Consider the following 21527-nt stretch of genomic DNA (forward strand, 5'->3'; position numbering starts at 1 on the left):
ATAAAATTGTACAAAAATAACTTACCGGTCTTTAAAATGGAAAAGACTTTACTGTAAAATTTATGATCTAAAAGTAATTGACTGCATCACTTTGTTTATAAAGCCACATTATTTCATTAACTGTAATTTATGAAGGCAACTGAAGTTTCTGACAAACATAAATTAGAGCACTCTTAATTTACACTGCTTCTAAACTTCAGTCCAAGGGTCTTTGGCTCAAAATGTTAACTGTTTCACTTACCACAAGTGTTGCCTAAACTGCTGAGTTATTTCCAGCTTTTTTAAGACTGTTTCTGTTTTAGATTTCTAGCATTTGCAGATTTTTTTTTCATTTTTAAACTTCAAATCACTGTCAGATTATTTTCTATGTGAAGAAGTGCGTGCTTAACATAGTTAATATGTTAAAATACTGATTTTGTCAAATCTGGCTTTGAATTATGCTTGATTCTAAACAAAAATTTTAAAGTTATGCCCACACCAAATTAAGAGTTCTTTAGATCATTCTGGGGTCTGGGCGAACAGCCTTTATGGTTGATATCAAGTGCCGTCAATTTGGCTTGAAGGGGTCCTGAAAAGTATCGTCATTTCTTTAGCATTTAGATTTCACTTAACATCTTTAACAACTGAAGAAAAGTGCAGATGGATGTAGGTGCAACCATGCAACCTTGAAAGGGAATCATCAAGGATTATAGAATCAACACAAGATGATGGTGCCATGACACAGATCTAAACCAACCTAACCGAGTGTACAAATTAGGAATGAAGTAGACTACTTGGCCCCTCAAGCTAACTCTACCATACTGCAACCAAGGCTTCAATACCACATTCCTGTCCATCTGCATTAGTCCAATACTTATCAAGAAAACATTTACCTCTGCCTTACAATAATTTATATATTCAGTGCTCTTCAAGAAAATTCCCTTATCAGTTTTAAATAGGAGACCGCTACTTATTTCTTTAAATACACTTAGTAACTCCTAATTCTAGACTTTTCTCACATGAAGAAACATTGTTTCACATCCACTCTCAGGATCCTATGCATTTCAATCAAGACCCTCCTAATCTTTTGAACTCTAACTTTTGAGCTCAGCCTATTCAACTTCTCCCCCCAAAAAAAATCCTCTCATCTAGTCTGAATGGAAAACAAGATCCACTCCTTGATCTATTCTTGGTCCTCCTCTTTAATAATCCTTGTGGCTTTAGTTAGGCACATCAGACTACTAGTCACATTGCTAACAATGAACCATCAAGTTCTGATCTTTACTAAAACAAATGCAGAATCAATGGTACTTCAATCCAAACTTTTTATCCCAAATGGGCCTACAGTGTGACTTGAAGCAGAGTAATACAAGATGTTTTTCTTAATTTCTGCTCCCGTCCAAGTGTAAATGCTGAGAGGGTTACTTTCAATTCTGCATACTGTTTGTAAGGATGTATCAAACATCACATAAAACAGTAGTAGGATTTCACCTGGATAAGATTAAGCAAATTTCCATCTCTGCAATTAGCCAAGTAAAGCTTTACTAATAAGGAACAAAACATCTATGAGAGACTGCACACAGAGCTGGAATGACACAACTAGTGAGGTATTCCAGGAATCAGTTCTTAGCCCTCAATTATTTCACGATTTATATTAATGACCTGGAGGAAAGGGAAGAAAGCAGGGTGACCAAGTTTGTCTGTTGACACAAAATAGATGGAAGGACAAACTGAAATAAAGAATTTGTTGAATCTGCAACATGATAGATTCAGTTTAGGAAAACTTGGCAAATGGTGTTTAATGCAGCAAAGCGAGAGGTTATGCAACTCAGTAATAGGAAAAGGCAAATTTATAATGCAAGTGGAAAGAGACTGCAAATGAGTGAAGTACAGAGGAATCTAAGTGTTCTTATACATAGAACAATACAGCACAATGTAGGTCTTTTGACCCTTAATGTTGAGTAAATCTATATAAACTTTCTCCATAATCAAGCAAACACTTCCCTCCAACACATCCCATAATCCTCCATTTTTCTTACATCCATGGCTTAAGAATATTTTAAATGTCTTATAGTTCCAGGTACCTACCACTCTGTGCAAAAACAAAACAGAAAAGCACCTCTGACATCTCCCCTAAACCTCCCTCCATTTACTTCAAGCAGATGATCTCTGATATTGGCAATTATCACCCTGGGGAAAAGGTGCTGGCTGTCCATTCTATGCTTCTAAGATAATGATCTTATATACAGTTGCAAGAAAAAGTTTGTGAATCCTTTGCAGTTACCCGATTTTCTAAATTAATTACTCAGAAAATGTGGTCTGATCTTCATCTAAGTCATAACAGTAAAGAAACAATCTGCCTAAACTAATAACATTCAAACTTCTCGTCAATACTGAGTACACCATTTAAACAATCACAGTCTAGGTTCAAAAAAGTATGTCAACTCCTGGGGTAATGTCTTCTACAACTGACCTTACTCTTGGGCTGCATTGTTCTATGTTCTAAAGATCCTAAGAAAGCTTGACTGGGTAGATAATGAGAAGCCTTCACTAATTGGAGAGTTTCAAATGAGGAGCACAGTTTCAAGGAACTAGTCATGCAAAACCAGTCTTGCAAAAGACAGGAAATCATTTCAATTGTCTTCTTCAGAAAGTTATGGAAGCTAGCACATCAGGTGTTTAAAATTAGAGGTAGATAAATTTTGAAAAAAAATCAAGGGCCAAGAACAATGGAGATTGGTGCAGGAAAGGAGCTAAAACCTGGGACAGTTCAGCCATGGCAAAGCGAGCTTGAAGGGTTAGGTGGCTTAGCCTTGTTCCTATTTTCCTGTATTACTGTAATATTTTCAAAAGCTTCAGAGGTTATGGTATGGGAGATGGGAAGGCTGGGGAAGAAAAAAAACCAAAAGGAAAAAAAAGGGCAACGGGAGAAAAAGTATCCACATTAGTACTGAAGAGATTCTAACTGAATTTCCTGAAAACTGTATATCAAGAGTGAAGTTCAATGCATTTCATCTACATCAGTTAAACATTTCTTTCATCTTCTTACAGCTGTGGTAGAAAGATAAAAAGTTAGTCATTTTAATTTTTAAAGAAAATATGTAATACTGTTTTCTCATGCTCAAAGCCATCATTTCACAGGTAAGACTGCTATCATCATTCTCCATTGAGTCTACTAACACCAGATTTCACATTTTACCGCGTTTAATGGATGTCAATTTGCATCTCCAGCAAGTTCTTAAATAGAGGAAGTTATAGCGAAATGCAAGCTTGAAAGAAAAGAGAAGCATATGTCAATGAATGATTTCTATAAAACTGCAGCTCAAGTCTCTCCATCTCCCTCAAACAGTCAATCCTGATAAAATGGAACGCTTGGGCTTGGACACCACCTTTTGCCCAAATACAGTGCTGCTTTTGAGTAACAACACTAATTACTGAGAACGAGATTAGCACATGCTGGAATATTTAGGCACTTTGTATCCATTTATTGTCCATTAAACAAGCCATGAAAAGTGGAGACTGGTAATGAAGAACACAAGCACCTTTGTAACAAAGTGCTAATTGTTCCTACAAAGTCAACAGACCTTGGAACCACTATGGGAACACATTGATGTTTTCAATCCATTCACTGAGATCTGGAATTTAACAGTTAAAATGATGAATAGATTGTTCTCACCTACCACTAACGTTTCCCCCATTGCATCCAGCTGTGTAATAATATTGAAAAGCATCAAGAGATTTAAAATGACATTTAAATGTTTTCTTCTAAATTTGCTTTTGTATTATTTTGTTAGACACTTAGCCAGATCCCGGTGAAAAAAAACAGCATTCTTAATATGACACACACATCATTAATTAGAACAATCAGCCAGCGAGAATGGAAAATTGATAAATGTGCCTCAAGTTGTAAATCTCCACATTCTGCTGATTGATACATGTTATTTTGCAAATCGCTTGAAGGGTAGCAACATCTTATCCTTCTTCTCTGTTATTTTTTAGAATTTATTCATTTCACTTTAATTGTCTATTAAATAAACCACAAAGAGTAAAGGCTACTAATGAACAAAACAAGCACTCTCATAACAATGTGTTAATTGTTAATGCAATGTCAATAAACTTCTAATCCACCAAGGGAGTATGTTGAATAATTCTGTCTCATTTCTTTGGAACCGGAGTATACAGTCGGTTATAGGAGCTTATTTAGTAAAAAAATAGAAGATGCTGATAATGGTAGAATGAATTGTAACAAAGACAAGGAAAGGGGATTAAATGGAGAGGTATTTCAAGAAACAAGCACACGCACAATTGGTCAAATATGCTCAATTCTTTTGTCCTATGATTTTACAATATAGTCAATTGCTAGGTACCTTAAAATATAAAATCCAAATACAGTGGATTCTAGTTAATTATGCCATCGATTAATCAGGCAGCCATTTATTTGGGACAACTTTTAAAGAGCACAAATTAATCGAGAAAATAGCCGGGTTTCCCTTTATGTATTTAGGACATGATGCTGCTTAATTGGGACAGGAGACTGTTGGCAAACAGTTTATAACTAGGGTCAGATATGTGCACTTGTGTAGCTGTTAGACACTATGTGCTCAGAGTGAAGTTTTTAAAATAGCGTCAGTTGCGTGTGCTTGTATTCAAAAAGCAGTAACTTTTGTCAAGAAATAAGCTGCAAGACAATTCAGAACTGTTTGTTCACTGTGGTTTGGGCTTGGGGATGCCAGAAACAACTAAGAGTGAAAGGAAACAATTTTACTACTTCAACAAGTTGGGAACTATGAAGAATCTGATGGTACTGACAATCATCCAATCACCTTAAATATTACAATGAAAATAAAGATTTTGGAGCATTGTATGAAGACAGTCCATTATCTACACTAAGTGTCTGCTCTGATTTTGTTTAGATACAATCAAAATATTGATAATGTTCTAGTTTCTTCTATATTTCATTTAAATACACAATTTGTTACTCAGTTAAACAGTAGTCTGTTTTTAAATACCTTTTTAATGATCTCCATGAAACTTTGGCTAATTGGCACAATGTACTGGTCCTGGTGTGTCCAAATTAACAGGAAACCACTGTATTTTCAGATTTTCAATTTTCTGATCATCTGCTTTTGTCTTTTTCCTCTTCGCCTCCAGTTCCACCATCCCCCAAAAATGCCATTTCAAAGATCCCATTCCACTTTCACTTCAACATACTTGGCTCTATTTCAAGGTCAAAGTCGAGCTTGTCATACATACAAGTACATGTATGCATAGACGTAATGAAAAATATGCTTGCAGCAGCACCACAGTCACTTAATATCACATAAAAGTATTCACAAGAGAAACAAATTATAAAAGAACAAAATTGGAACAAAACAACAGTCCAGTACAGAGTGTCATAGTGCTGTAGTGAATAAGGCTAAGTGCAGTTAGTTTAAGAACTGAATGGTTGAAGGGAAGTCACTTCTTGAGCCTACTGATGTAGGACTTAAAGCTTTTGTAGATATACACATTCTCAGTTACTTCTGTTTCATTCTCAGTGATTACTTGTCAGTCCCAATTTCACCAAGGTCCCAGATTTCCTATTACCCAAGTTAGACTGCTAGTAGCTCATACCTCTAAAAGTTACCGTAAAAACTGAAGATCACAAAAAGGCACCATTGTGAATGACCCATTTCTGCCACATCTGACTCAATTATTTCTAATACTCAGTTTAGCAACAAAACAAATTGGCAGCCAAAATAATTGTAATTATTGCTCCCCTCTTGCTAATTGCTTCCAAATTAGAAATATAGTCACCAAGTTCCCACATGGCAGAAGATCCCCACAGCAGTGGACTGTCCCACTGGAATAACGTGGACAAGAATTGTAAAACCTCATTTTGCCATTAACAAATTTAGTCTGTCTCAGGCTAATAATGATATTATTTTAAAAGATTTTATTGCATATGAGAATTTCAATGTTATTGATGGATTTAAAAGGGATGATGTGCTTCAAGATAGGATTTGCACAATGGGCATCAATATGTTAAACTCAGAGGTATTCTTTGGAAAAATTCCAGCTAACATCAAGAACAGTCACCTACACCCCTGCAGCAGTTGGAAAATCAATTCTGTTGGTCTTCGAAACACTTGTTTGTATGTACACGCTGTACATAAATGGACATTCATATTCTGGACAGGACCTATATTGCTTTTCCATTATTTTTTGTCCGCAGTATGTAGATGAGTTATAGAATCTTAACGAGTAGACGGAAATATAGGAGAATAAAGTAGGATATGAATGTTATCCCTGACGATGGGCCCATTTTCATAGTGTACTACTCCGAGCTAACATTGTCCTGGCTGGTGCATATTTTTGCAATCACTGGCAATAATTAGACCATTTTTCTCGTTCTCAATCGTCTCCTATGGAGACAAAGAGTCCAAATGCTGCATTTTCACCCTTAGCTTTATGAGGCACCATATAGCGTTATACCAAATAAAAATGTATCTCAGCTCAAATTTGAATTTTAGGTTTCTAAAAGATATTCTATTCCTGTTAGAAACATTGACTGCAAGCTTCAGCAATTCACATCACACTACAGCTCAAACACACACAGACTACCAGGCTTGACAAATTATAACTAAGTGCTCCTGGAACCTGCACAACTCAATGTTTGAGCAAACATGTTGCCCGAGGGAACAGGCAAGTTAACACAATAAGCTGCTTGAAAGCCTGAATCTAACTGGGTTAGAGTTGGAGGAAATAATAGAATGAAGTATAAATTTTAAGCAACACCTGCTCAAACTTCTGTCTGACGCATTAACAAAGAGAGATTATGCTGCAAGATCAGTGAGATGTATACAAGAACCACGTGTTAAAATAATTTTGACCTTTGTTTTTATACAACTATGAATCCTTTATTTTCTGCTGAGTACCATTAGAAAATTATTTCCTTGTGTTGTCCTGGCCACATTGTAGATCTAAGCTGATCACATATACCCAGAATCTGATTTTACAACAGAGATCCACAATCAAAATTACCTCAGCAAGTCAGGACACACCTGTGGTAAGAGGAACAGAGCTAGCACTTCAGGTCAAAGATCCTTTGTTAGATCCATTCTGAAATGTTTGCTCATTTCACAGCTGTAGCCTGACCTGCTGAGCATTTCCATCATTTTAGATTCCCGATATCTGCAGTTTTTTTGATCGTGAAAATGATCTTCGCTTGGTAAATGCAGGAGAAGCACCTCACATACATCACCAAGGCATTCAACGTGTCAGATTATAGCAATAAAACAGACTGCCATTAATGCTGCTCATTGTGGTCTTGATCTATACCTCTAAGACAACATGTAGGAAAGAACATACTAATAGAGAAACAAAATTCTTCAAGGTTTACAGCAGGGTCAAACAGGATAGTGGATTTACAATTCCTTCTAATGATGTCATATGCCTAGAGCTCATCCATAGACAGCATGCATCAGAACCACTGAAAGACTGTTTTTGCCTGCCTGTGAACCAAGATAAGAGTCTGCCAGGCTGTCATCATGGATCGGCTCCCTAGCAACAATCCCAAACTGAGTAGTAACTCCAACAGCACATGGAGAGACACTTCAACACGTGAAAAATTTAGATTTAATCAGCAATATGAAAATGAATGACGAGCCTCAGTATGCTGCCACTCTCAACTAGTGTTGACAATGTGTTATTGCAGCCTCACACACTACAGCCCTGCAATCAATGGCATATGCCATTCAATGCACAAATCACACACTGCAACAGCTGCACTATTTCTGTCCAGCTTGAGCCAGAGAGCATGGTACACAGCAACTTGAAGGAGAACACAAAAAAAATTTAAACTCAATGAAGCCTTTGCGACATCCCCTACAGCAGAAAGGACTGGGCAACAAATACAAGATACGACAAAAGGCTTAACAGCCACAAGTGCAGCTTCAGTTGCATTTCACACACCTTTATTTCTCAGCCAAGAATATCTGCAGTGGATTGATCACGTTCACCAGATAGATGAAGGCAGTGTTCATGAGTCAGCCTAAAAGGTGATCTCGCTACTGCGTTGCAGCCTGCTATCTGTCTACACCTCTTCAAGTGCAAACAAATGCAAGTTATGAATTGGAAAATAGCCACATAATATTGCATAGTCACAGAGTTGTACAGCCCTGTAAGTCTAATCTAAACAGAGAACACCAATCAACATTAATCCTAGCTTCCAACACCTGGCCCATAACCTTTCAAGTCTAGACAATTTAAGTACTTGGCTCAATACTTCTTAAAGGCTGTCAACAACTCTGCTACTGCCACTCTATCAGGCAGTGTATTCTGGGAACTTGCCACTCTCTGGGTCCCCCATTAGATGTCCCCCCTCTTCAGAACCCCATTGCTAATTTTACCACAGTAATTGATAAAGGGGGTTAGGATTTAGTGGATTTAAGAGAGAAGACAACAGAGAAGATATCACTGTCAATCTATCTGATACTACACAGCATTTGACTACCGTTTGTTTTATGTCCCAAAGGTACGAATTTTCTTCTCCCCACAGCACCTTGACTTTGCCTAAGGACTGGTTACACCAACAACATGATATTCTCCCCCTATTACAAAATGCTTAAATTTCAGCAGTATACATGCCAGTTATTGTAAAACATCAAATACCACTGTTATGCATCACAATGGAAATAAATCCCACAGCTATCATTTTTGGATTAATTAATTCAGATACATTACCAGCATGATCATAAAGGCAGCTTTCCAAAGAATCTGCATAAAAGTGGCACTATCATTCAGAAGCCAGATACCACTATCTAATTGTATTGAAGCAAAGAGATGGGCTCACAATTACAGAGCAGGTGTAACGTAGCCCCAAGCAGCTATCAAACTGCAATGCACAGATTGTCTATTAGCACACAAGACCATAAAACATAGGAGCACAATTTGCCCATTCAGCCCATTGAGCCTGCTTTGCTATTTGGTCATTGCCGATTTATTTTCCCTTTTAGCCCCAATCTCCTGCCTTCTGTCCAAAACCTTTCACATCCTTACTATTCAAGGGTCTATCAACATCCACGTTAAATATACAGTACTTAATGACTTGACATCCACAGCCATTTGTGGCAATGAGTTCCATAAATTCGCCATCCTGCGGCTAAAGAAATTCCACATTTGTGTTCGAAAGGGTCGCCCTTCTATTCTGAGCCAGTGTCCACTGATCCTAGACTCACACACAATTAGAAACAGCCTCTCCATATCTATCTAAGCCTTTCACAGTAGGTTTCAATGAAATCGCTCCCAAATTCTTCTAAACTCCAGTGAGTAGAGTCCAGAGCCATCAAATGCTTCTCATACTTTTAATTCTTTCATTCTCACGATCATTCTCATGAACCTCCTCTGGACCAGCACACCCTTTCATAAATGTGGGGAACTGCTCACAAAACTCCAAATGCCTTATAAATCCACAGCATGACATCCTTGCTTTTATATTTTAATGCTTTCAAAATGAATGCTAACAATGCATTTGCATTCCTTACTCAACTACACACTTAGATAGTTTTGAAAACATCTCTTATAATTGCTACAAGTTTATAATAGTGCTCGGAGAGAAGTAAAGCTTACATAGCTCATTTCCATAGTTACATCTTTTACTAAAGGTGTTTAATGGGCCTATTTCTACTTAAAACTGCAGTAAAACTAACATTAACTTTACCCATACTCCTCCTAGCTGTTAGATGAACCAGCACGAGAGTACAGTTTCAACAAGGCAAATATTTCTCCAATAACCACAGGAAACTTGTTACTTACCAATTAAAGATCACAGTACTCTAATTAGTTTAAAGTTACTTGAGTCCCCATATTACAATGATTAGGTCATGAAAGAATTGATTATTTTTATAAAAAATGTTGCTTATTTCCACAAGAGTAATTTAATTTGCTAATACTCAATATCATAAGAAAATTCACACCTGTTTCTCACTATTAGGTGCCTTGTCTGCTGAGCCTTGCTGCGCAGTCTGTGATGATCCACGAAGCACATTGATAAAGTCTTTCTTTGAGACAGTTGACATCAATTTGGCACGTTTTCGTTCAGACCCACCCACTTCTTTAACCTTTTCATCCACAACAGTTTGATGCTTTCGCACAGCATTAAACAGCTGCACAACACCCCTGTAATTTAAACAAACAGGTCAGTCATCTTCATCCATACAGATGGCAAATATTTGCCTAGTTTCCAGCCAATTGCTTTATCCTCAGTTGTACTGAAAAATTGAAGTACTGTACCGGTTCGAGTGCGCTGGGAAGTGGGTCGCCACAGTACCGTATTTACTTCTCTGCCTGTTCTAAACTGTAATTTGCAATAATTTCGTCATTGATTTGCCAACTTGATAAGCTATAAACTTAACTGTGTTTTCCATTTCTTTTAGCTGTCTTGGATAACAATACAATAAAGTAGAAAAATATTTTCATGAAATTATTTTTAAAAATCAGTCGAAATAGCAAAATTTACAATGTAAAAGAAATTCCAGATTGCTTTGCATAATATAACCATTTTCAAGCTAAATGTAAAATCCATACCAATTTCAGAAGGCTTTATATATGCCTTAAAAATCTACATTTGTCTCAACTTCACAGCAATGTACTTGAACCTCAAACACAATGTAGATCCTTGTTCAAACTACTGAAGGAAATGCAAGATTTCAATGTCTATTAATGTAATTGTTTAATGCAACTGTTAAATGAGCTTCTACCATGTTAAATGAATTTCCACCACAAACAGATTAAAATAAATAGACTGTAGTGAAAAATTCAAAAGTGTTGCATTGGTATGCTGACCAAGTTGTCTACTTGTGTTAGTGCTAATTGCCTGGGTTAAATTTGTAACCTTCGAAGTATTTCCTATCCATATACCTGACTTTTAAATGTTTGAATTGTACCCCTAATAGCTTATTCCATATATTCACCACCCCGTGTGGAAAAAGTTGCCCCTCAGGCTTCCTTTAAATCTTTCTCTATCATCTTAAACCTATACCTCTGGTTTTAGACTTCTCTACTCTGAGAGAAACATTAACTATTCACCTTTGGCTTTCTCAGAAAAAAGGGAATCTAGAGTACTCCGAGTCCAGTATTTATTTTTTCCCCTATTCTTGAGACAGTGAAATATCATCCAGAGCAGGTTATTCGTTTGTACTCCCTAGGAAAATCATGTAAGGGCTGAGACCCAAGAACATCAAAACCTAGACTTTCAGACTGAGCACAGAGCAGCAAAGTGAGATATTTGTTGGCCACGGATTAAGGCACTTCCTGATTAATCTGCTCATTAACACAATGGAGATTTATTTCTCTCCTTTGAAATAAAAATTTGCTGAGGAAGGCATCAAAGTCTACCAAAAGACTGAAGGTTTTTTCTGTATAACTGAATGTGCAAAACCTTCTCCACTGATCCTCAAAAATTATATCCTTAGACTTGTTTAAAGATCTGTTATTTCAACACAGAAACATAAACAGCAGGTGAAGGGAAGAACTTAATTCAGAACACTACCTCAAGTCCCTTCTAGTCATTGTGTGTGTGTGTGTGTCATGACAAGCTTTTTGCACCAATCTTTTTTTTGGGGTGATTGCGGCGTGTCTTGGGCAACTGAAACCTGGCAGAACCCATTCCTCTCCAGGTTTTTTTTTACGAGGTCGAGTTGCTAGCTTGGCACTCAACCCAGGCACAGATGGAGAGTGTGCAAGGGAGCCGGCCGGATTTGAACTCGAGTCCTCTCGCCCCGAAGTCCAGCGCTGATGCCACTATGCCACCAGCCGGCATTCCTCTTCATAGCAACTGTTTAAGTCAGAATCAGTCAATTCCTAGTTTTGATATATTTGATCCAAGCAAAGCACTCTTGCTAAGACAGTTGTAACATTACCCAACTTAGCCCCTCTTTGTTCATCTGTTGCCAAAATGTGACATGACTTTCCATCCCTCCAACTGATGTCCCTCTTATCCTTCATGAACTGGAGATCATCCAAAATTTGTCAACCACGTTGAATGAGTCTTGTCAATCATCTCCCCACTGCTTGATGAAATGCATAAGCTTTCAATTAAGCAATATTTCAATTTTCAAATTTGCATTTGTCTTCAAAACTCATAAGAACATAAGAAATAGGAGCAGGAGCAGGAGTAGGCCATCTGGCCCGTTGAGCCTACTCCGCCATTCAATAAGATGATGGCCTACCTGCCTTTTCCCATAACCCTTAATTCCCCTACTATGCAAACATCTATCCAACCTTGTCTTGAATATATTTACTGAGGAAGCCTCCATTGTTTCATTGCGCAGCGAATTCCACAGATTTGCCACTCTCTGGGAAAAGCAGTTCCTCCTCATTTCCCCTGAATCTTGAGGTTATATCCCCTAGTTCTAGTAAATCTTATTTCTCATCTACCTTATTGAGTAAAACTCAATTTTATTTCCTCCTTTCACCCGTCCTCCTGTTTCTGTGTTCCTTCAAATATGCTCTTGCAAATTTCCGACTCTGTGTTCTACCTTTGTTAGCTCATGCTTTCACCTGCTGAAGCTTTAGCCTCCTAAATCCCCTCTCTGCATATTCTCCCTCTCGCTCGCCATTTAAAATGCTCCTTAAAACTTTTTTGCCAAGGTCTTGAATGTTTTACCTTATACTTCTATGTTTGATTGTGCTCATGTGAAATGCCTTAAAATATTTTAATTATGTTAAAGTAACATATAAATAATTGTCCTTTGAAATAAAGGGAGCTGGAATGAGAAAAATGAAGGCTTAAGTATCTGCCTTCAGACTGTGTAGCCAAAGAAAAAAAATTGTTGATGGATGGACAAAGTTTAGTTCACAGAACTGACCCCTTGCTTTAATGAGAAAAAGTTGTATTACATAATATAAACCAATAAAAAGATATTTCAAACAGGTCTTCTAAATACATCACAATTTCAAAGTTCAAAGTACATTATCAAAGTATGTACACTTTATATGACATCGTAATTCGGCTCCTTACAGACTGTCACAAAACAATGAAACCCAATAGAACCCATTCCCAGTGCCGCAACCCAATGTGCAAAAAAAACAGTACGAACAATAAAAGTTAGCAAATTACATTTCAGAACTGAAATTCACAAAAGTGAATCCATAGCCAAGAAGCCAGTCATTACTGCAGCTAATCCACAAGCCCATTAAATGCAGGCCACAGCCTCAGTTCAGCACAGAGATGAGTAAACTCCATGGAGCAGCAAGCTGAACAGTGGCCTGTTCCTTGCCTCCAGCTGTTTCACCCTGACGTTTTCAATCAGGCCCACACTTAAATGGGCTAAATCTCAGGTCCTCCTCGCTGTTGGACACAGGCCCTGCCATTTTAATATGTTCTTGGGCCTGGGTACTGACCTTTCCGATTCATCCCGTCGCTTACATCAGTCAAACCTTGACTTGTTCCTCCCACTCAGGCCCGGGCCCTGCTTCCTCACCATAACCACCCTGCACATTCAACACTTCAGTTCACACCACCAAAATTCCAGGTCATACAGGTGGTTCAACAGCTCGACTCTGAGAGGGAAGTTATAGAAAGTGATCCTTTTCAAGTATGATGAATAAAGTAATTAATACTTGTTTCTACTGCCAACAAGTCATTGCTGTGAATCATCAGTGCCATCTTAAATAAGAACATATTAAGCATCCTGTTTCTCCTGTCATAAGACACCAACTTATGTACGCATCTTCAAGTCCTTAGACAAAACAGTGATTTTGCAATATATATCAGAAATTAAAATTTCTTACCACTAGAGAATTACTTCAAGCCGAACAAAGGAATACTTACTTAGTGGCTATCCTCTGCAAGTTTCTCTCAATCTCCCGGTCTCGAACTAGATCAGGTTTCACTCTGCACATCTGCTCCCATTCTTTCCTTTCATCCAGCTGCCAAAAAAACTCATTTAAGAACATGCTGCATAATCTTAACTTCAAAGATTTTTAATGAATGAAATACTATATTGAATATTCCAGTTGTTTATTGGACACTAATGACACTATCCGGCAAAACTAAACTTTCAGCCAAACAGTTACTAGTTATTTGTAAATATGGAAATTTGTTGAACACCTGGCTGTTATTGGTATATTTCTGGACTAAATGAATGTTATTATCAGTTAGACGTTTCCCCTCATTTGATGTCTGCTTCATTTAACTCTACATCAAGTCAAGCTCAGGATGGAAGTAGAACAAATTCTAACAATATGCTTTTCTGCTAAATGTAAGGTTTCCTTATCCGACACCTGTCTTTTCAAGATCCATTTAATGAAATTGGAAATGCATGTGGTAGGCCCACTTCCATCAGGAAATGCAGCACAGACAGGCAAATGCATTTCAGATGGAGCCTGTGTAATCAAGGAAACAAAAACTTGACTCCTGTCAGATTCAATTCCAGAGGCTTGAAGTGATATGTCAACTCATGCTCCTCAGAACCAGGACTTTCAAAAAACATCCTGTCAAATTCAAATTTCAGAGTTATTAAAGTGTTTGTAAATTTAATATAATTTATTAATAAGCACAATTAACACTTGAGGGCTGGTCCAGAATTACTGGCAGCAATCCAATATTGGGAGTTTGGTGACAAACTCTTTGAAATGCACTCCCTGAATTTAATGACATTGTGCCTCCAGATGTATTGCAAGCTTTACTAACATGACCCTCCTAGCTGAAACAGTGGCCAAAACAAATGCTTGCAATTCCACATTAGTCTACAGGAAACACTTTTTTCCGTTTACTGTTTTAAGCATGGCTCACTCATGTACACCAACAGTTCATATAGTATCCTCTAAGATTTTATCATAACATTTACAGGATGGTCCATTACCAAAAGGTCTCCTTCAATTTCTTAATCGTGATACCAGCGCTGTTTCATTTCACTTCACGTGGAGTTAAGAGTTTGACAAAATTCCCAGTGTCTACCACACTTTGACTGTAAACACATTCTCTTTTACCCATTAGGAACAATGAAAAGTTAGCAGATTCAACAATATAACCCTGATGATTTAGGGACCTAGAACAGCACACAAAACACTTAAAGAAATAAGCAGATCAGGCGGCACCTATGGAGGGAAATGGACAGTTGACATTTAGGGTCAAGACCCTTCACTGGGACTGGAAAGAAAGGGGGGAGGGAATAGATAGTAAATGAAGGTTGGGGAAGGGAATGAGCAAGATCTGGCAGGTGATAGGTGGATCTGGGGAGAGGGTTTGTGGAAATAAACTAAGAAGCTGGAAGGTGATTGGTGGAAGTGACAACGTGCTGAAGAAGATGGAATCTGACAGGAGAGGACAATGGGCAGATTGAGACGGAAGAAAGAGGAAGGGAAAGGGCGATAGAGCCTCTGGGACAAATGAAAAAAGTGGAAGTGGGGAAACAGATGGGGGGTAGTTATCAAAGTCAGAAAAATCAATGTACAATCCATCGTGTTTGAGAATACTAAGGTAAAATACAAGGTGACATTCCTCTTATCTGCATCTAATCTCATTTTAGCCATACAGGAGGCTGCAGTAAGTCCTATTGGTGTGGGAATTGGGAATTAAAATGGCTAGCCACTGTGAGATCCAACTCAGCAAAGGTTCACAACAAAGTAATTCCACAATCTATTCAGGTTTCAGCAACGTGGTGGGGTAAAAGTTGATAACAAGGCTGATGAAATTGATGAGCTATGCATAGGTGCAGGAAACAGCATTAATGCAGTTGTCAGTGTAGCAGAGAGAGATGTAGGTTTGGAACATGGATTGCTCTACATAGCGGGTATAACTGGGCCCCATGCACCTGCCCATGGTCTGGAGAAAAAGGGTGGAGCCAAAAGTTGTTGCTGAGGACAAGCACCAGTTCTGCCAAACTTAAGAGGGTGGTGGTGAATGGGAACTGATTACAATGAAGACCTTCCCAATGAAGTCTACAGGAACTAGATGTAAATTTCATGGTGAAAACAAAGTGGCTGGGACCAGGGATTGAAAGTTGTATGCAGCCCTTAAAGTTGTCTGAAGGAATCTATGAAGCTCTTACTTGTTTGGAAAGTATCTTAAAACACACTATGCATTATAAGCATCTAATACTAATGATGCAGTGTTATTTGTTCAGAAAAGCCAACCAAATTTGCTAGTTATGAAAAGTCAATTCTTCTCAATTGAAATGAGCTTGCAGAAAACATTAGGCCTAATAAATCTTGTTTTTATAAACACTGGTCAATTCAACCACCTTCCCTTCTTCATTTCTCCTGACTATAGAACACAAATGAATTGTAAACCCTACTTCAGCTTCAATGGGATCACGGACTAATACATTTATTACTTGCACCATATCTCATACTATACAGTACATGCATTTGCATCTATAAATGAGAAGCCCATTATTTTTAATTCTTTGGATGCCACTCTAATTTGACTCCTCGATTCAACATTGCAAGAGTGATGTAATGAATAGGAGCCAAGTGAAGAACAGAGTTGTGTATTCAGTTTCCATTCAATTTCTTTGGACCTATGAAAAAAATAATTGCTTCAACTCAAGAGCTCAGTGCAATACCTTTTTCATCCTTTCTGACAGCTCTTGTTTCCGTTTCTCCCTTTCTTTCTTTTTCTCCTTATTTTTGGCAAGTATTATTGGTTTGTCACCAGGTAAGTTCTTATTTAGAATCCTGCTCATTGCATCTGCCCAGCCAGCATTGGGATTCGAAGCTGTTGATTCCTCTCCAGGTTCAGCCAGTGGGTCACAATTTCTCTCATCTTCCTCTGAAGAGAAGTGGTCGCTTGAAAGATCTCCATCGGAATCTAAAAGAAACAGGTAGGTTTCACTGAAAATAAAGGGTGCGTTCTCATTCCAGTTTTCATTTGATCCTGTGCTGACATCTAGTGTTAAAGTGAGATTCAGCATCTACTTGCAACAGCCAACAACCACAAATAAAATTCAGGCTCATATGTATTAAAGAATTGTCGAAGATACTAGTTCATCACGAAGGATGCTTGTATTTTTAAAGGTAATTTTTTTCCTGACATTAGGACAAAACAGAAACACAGCATGTGAAGGTAAAACCTACCCCTATGTATACCTCCTATGTTTGTCACCTACTTTTAAACCTGATCGTGTTAAACAATTTCAAAGTTGAAACTTTTTAACAAATGATCTACAGTGGCAATAATTAAAGGACACAGAAGTATGTCCAATGTTTTCCCCACTATTTGAAAATAAAAGTGGACCCATAATTTCCAGCTCTTCCTCTTGGACAATGCTTCCTTGCATAAACCATCTCTTTAGCAAAACACTCCTCTCCATCCATCTATCAGTTAAGTCTTGATAGTTTGAAAACTTTGATCAACTATTAGATACACAAATTAAATGACATACAATACCAGTGTGTGTAATCAAACTCTCAGAATTTAGTGTGTAATTTTGAAAGTGCAAAGAGTAAAACAGTAACACTGAACACAACTTTTGCAAACCCGAGACATTTTTCGTTAGATTTTCAGAGACAATTCAAAGGTTCTGCTCAATTGATTACTCATCATAATAAACATACTGGGAAAATTTAGCAAAGACAAAGGTACGGATAAAAGAACAGTCCAGAGGCACATGGCATTAGATTTGCATTCCTCCGCAAAGCAGACTTTGACAAGATCCTGCATGACAGGGCAGGGTAGTCAGGGTAGCATAGGAGCACTCTAGGGAGTGCTCTCTAGTAGATACACAATTAGCTTGATGGTAAAAAGGTTGCTTTTGGACTGAATACCTTTGACTAGTCGAGTGCCATAGGAATTGGTGTTGTTCCTCATTTACATAGATGACGCTAAAATAGCTGGTATTGTCGACCGTGAAGGAGGCTAACAAAATTATAATAAGGAGAGTCTGGATAGTAAGGCAAAAGCCATTCAGTCCAGCACTTTGGAAAGTCAAACTAAGGCAGATTTTTCATACTGAACAGAAAAGTCCTGAGGAATATTGCCAAACACAGGAACCCAGGACTACAAGTATTTCATTCTCTGAAAGTGACATCACAGGCAGAGAGTGTGATGCAAAAATCATTTGGCACACTGGCCTTGTCAGTCAGGGTGAGTGAAAGAGTTGGCAGATTATGTTGCAATTGTGTTAGAGGTTGGTGAGGCATTTCCTAAAGTATTGTGTACAGTTTTGGTTACCGTTTTAGGAAGGGCACCATGAAGCTGGAATGAGTGCAAAGACTTACGAGAACATAACCAGGACTCGATGGCCTGAGCTTGGATCAGATAGGACTTCACTCATTGGAACGTAAGAGAGAAGGGGGTGGCCTTATTAGAGGTGTATAAAATGATAGGAAAAGCAGAGGTTGGTAGGTTCTTGACTAGCATGGGTGAGAAGACAAGGGAATGGGGTTGAGAGGTATAATAAAACAACCATGATGGAATGGTGGAGCAGACTCGATAGACTGAATGGCCTAATTCTGGCCGTGTCTTATGGACTAGAAAATACAAAGACTCCACCTAGTCTTTTCTCAGGAAAAGGGAATTTTAAAAAAATCTAGATGGTATGGATTTAAGATGAGAGGGGAACGATTTGAAACAGACCTGAGGGACACTTCTTCATGTAAAAGACAGTATGAATATGGAACAAGCCACCAGCGGAAATGGCCGAGGCCGGTCAATAACAACAATTAAAGACACTTGGACAGTAAATGGATAGGAAAGGTTTAGAGGAACATGGGCCAAATGTAGAAAAATGCAGTCCAATAAAATAGGACTTGATCTCCATGGAGGACTTGAGCCAAAGAGCCCTTGCTACCCTATTCACTGACTAACTGAATCTTTTACATACAAACCCCAGAAACAGGCTATCAGTTTGTTTTAACAATCAAAGTTAATTACTTACTCATTGTTTATTGTCAATAGGCAATAAACCTTTACCTACACACTGTAAACTCCTGCATCAACAAGATCACAGAAGACAGGTAGCCACAGTAATCAACCCACAGTCATGTTTTTTTTAAAGGAAACAGAACTTCTGATGCTAGCTCCCTCTGCATTTCTTGGTTAAGTCTCTTGCAAGGTTTTCTTTTGGACCTGCTCAACAATACAAAGGACACCAGAGAAAGCCATCAGAGCATAAAATCAAAGCTTCTTTCAATCCCAAACAACTTTCTGCAGCCTTTTTATTGTGGGACAATGTGCCTTCATGAATGTTTTGTCACTATAACATGGGGGTTTTTCTTTTAGGCAAAATGACAGATCTGAAGCTATCACAATGATTATGACTACTTTCACTTATAAAGTATCCCATGGACATATGCCAAGAGATTCACAATCGGTTGAATTAAAACTAATATCAAACAAGAAATTTTCTGACAGGAGTTTTATAGCTGCAATAACAGATGGCAATTAGATATGCCACCACCACCATTGTATATGCAAGACAGAGAACTCCAGCGTGTAACAGAGATAACTGATAAATGGTGGATGGTAATAAAGCATAGAAGGTTTGTCTTAGGGAATTGAATATTCTACAGGACACAAAAAACAATAGATAACATATATATGATGTGGAAAGGCATAAAAGTTTTCAGTTAAAGTCAAAAATTTTCTAAATGAATGTTTCTGGTTGAGCAGGTCAGTGTAAGGGAGGACTTAAAAGACTGTATTGTTGGACACGTGAAAAGCTTGCATAAAGGTGTCAGCTACTGTATTACGATTCTTCTTCTTGTTACACTTAAAAGGCAAGTTCAAGAACATGCGTGATAAACAGGAATAAATATAATCTACCTATATCAACCTAGGTAATTAGTGGCAAAGGAGCAGAAATTGTAGTCAAATTAGAGAAAATAGCTTTCACGTTCCCATTACTCAGCTAGCAGCACACAAGAGGGTGAGTGCTGGACAGGCAGTTATATAGGAACAGCCGGTTCCAGCCAATTTTACTTTTGACTTTGTTTCACTTGCCCTCCTTCTTCTTCTTTGATTTACAAGTCACCTTTTTAAAAGCTTTCTGACATCCAGCTGTATTTTTCAACTACAGAAGTACAGAACTGAGGGAAAATTTATGTGTGTCAAATAAGGATCACATGGGCTATCAAAGACAAATTAAAAGATATTAAACTCTTGTCTTATACTTGTATAACAAGGATGGATGCATGCAACCATACATTACACTTCCATTGACCATATTTTTCCACATATTGCCCAAAATATCAATGCAATCATGAAGAAGGCACACCAACAGTTATAGCTCATTAGAAGTTTTGAAGAGCTTTGGTATACAGGTATTACCAAAGACTCTAGTAAACTTCTGCAGATATACCCTAGAGAGCATCACGTCCCATTGTTGAGGTTCCAATGCAAAAGATCCCCACCACCACAGATATTTTCAAAAGTAAGTACTTCAAGGTTGGCATCAATCATTAAGGACCCTCACCACCCAGGACATGCCCACTTCTCATTACTATCATGAGGGAGGAGGCACATGAGCTTGAAGATGCATACTCAATGTTTTAGGAACAGCTTCTTCCCCTCCACCATCACATTTCTCAGTGATCCATGAACTCATGAACACTGCTTCAACTATTCCTCTCTTGCAGTATTTATTTCATTTTTTTACTGTAGCTTACAGTAATGTTTAATGTCTTGCTGCACGGCTGCTTCAAAACAACTAAATTTCACAATGCCTGTTAGTAGTAATAAACTGAATCTGATTCTTAATTTAAGAATGTAGTCGGGAGACTGAAGAACTTGTGAGAAAGCGTTGGTAAAAACGGAAAAAGTTATTCTCAATTTGAGCATTAAGTTGGATTTTGAATCACATGACTGGTTGGCAGCAATGTTTAAAGGAATGAAAATGGAATTTAGTAGCACGTGTAGAAACTGACTAACACCAACAAGGCGTATCACACAAAATGTAGGGGACAGCGGAGATTCCATGCAGGCAAATCGGCAAAGCAAAAAAGAGATCAGAAGTACCATCGCTTCGAATCCGGGAAACTCGGGAGTATATCAATGTCTATTATAGACATCAAAAGAGGGGGAAACTGTCAACGTTACGAAAAGTATTAATGTAGAGAAAAGCCGGAATGCGACTACAACAGGGGGTTGCTAACCCTAAGTACAGAAATAAAGCATGGTGAAAGGTTTTAAGTAAATGATCGGAGACATCTGAGTTGAGGAAACGAGGTTTCAAAGATCAAATTAACTCCTAGACCCCGAGCTGTTCCCTCCCTGGCTCGTTTTCCTTCTCTCCGTCCTCCCACCGAGATCCACGGTTACTCTCCCCACCAATGCCCCGTCCATTTACCACTGAATTCATCTCCGACTTTCCCACGCGAAGCTACCACCACCTGCGCCGCCATCTTGACAGGAAACGGAGGGCGGCCTTAAAAGTTCCCCCAGTTAAAAGCTGGAATCGATGGTTCCGGGAACATTAAGCAGCAGTCATTGACACTGTACTTTTACATTAGCAGAACTGCGTGCATTCACAATTTGCCAAAAAACCGAACGTTTTAGCCCAGTTTTTGTGTCTGCAGCAAACTTCATATTTGCGAGCAGGATTGCTAATGAACATTGAAACGAA

General features: G+C 38.2%; 1 protein-coding gene across 1 annotated transcript in view; it reads right to left on the minus strand.

Annotated features, from left to right (window-relative positions):
• The window catches only part of rrp15 (ribosomal RNA processing 15 homolog), a 35896-nt gene extending 14576 nt beyond the window's left edge, over positions 1-21320 (minus strand). Inside the window, exons 1-4 of the mRNA XM_073050807.1 lie at positions 21252-21320; positions 16530-16774; positions 13793-13890; positions 9936-10137 (exon numbers count right to left, since the gene is read on the minus strand). Coding sequence (XP_072906908.1) covers positions 9936-10137; positions 13793-13890; positions 16530-16774; positions 21252-21306 — 600 coding nt within the window. The 5' untranslated portion in view covers positions 21307-21320. The remainder of the gene's footprint in view (positions 1-9935; positions 10138-13792; positions 13891-16529; positions 16775-21251) is intronic.
• Between the last annotated feature and the right edge of the window lie 207 nt (positions 21321-21527).

The sequence above is a fragment of the Hemitrygon akajei genome, chromosome 7 (assembly GCF_048418815.1).
Source record: "Hemitrygon akajei chromosome 7, sHemAka1.3, whole genome shotgun sequence".
NCBI lineage: Eukaryota > Metazoa > Chordata > Chondrichthyes > Myliobatiformes > Dasyatidae > Hemitrygon > Hemitrygon akajei.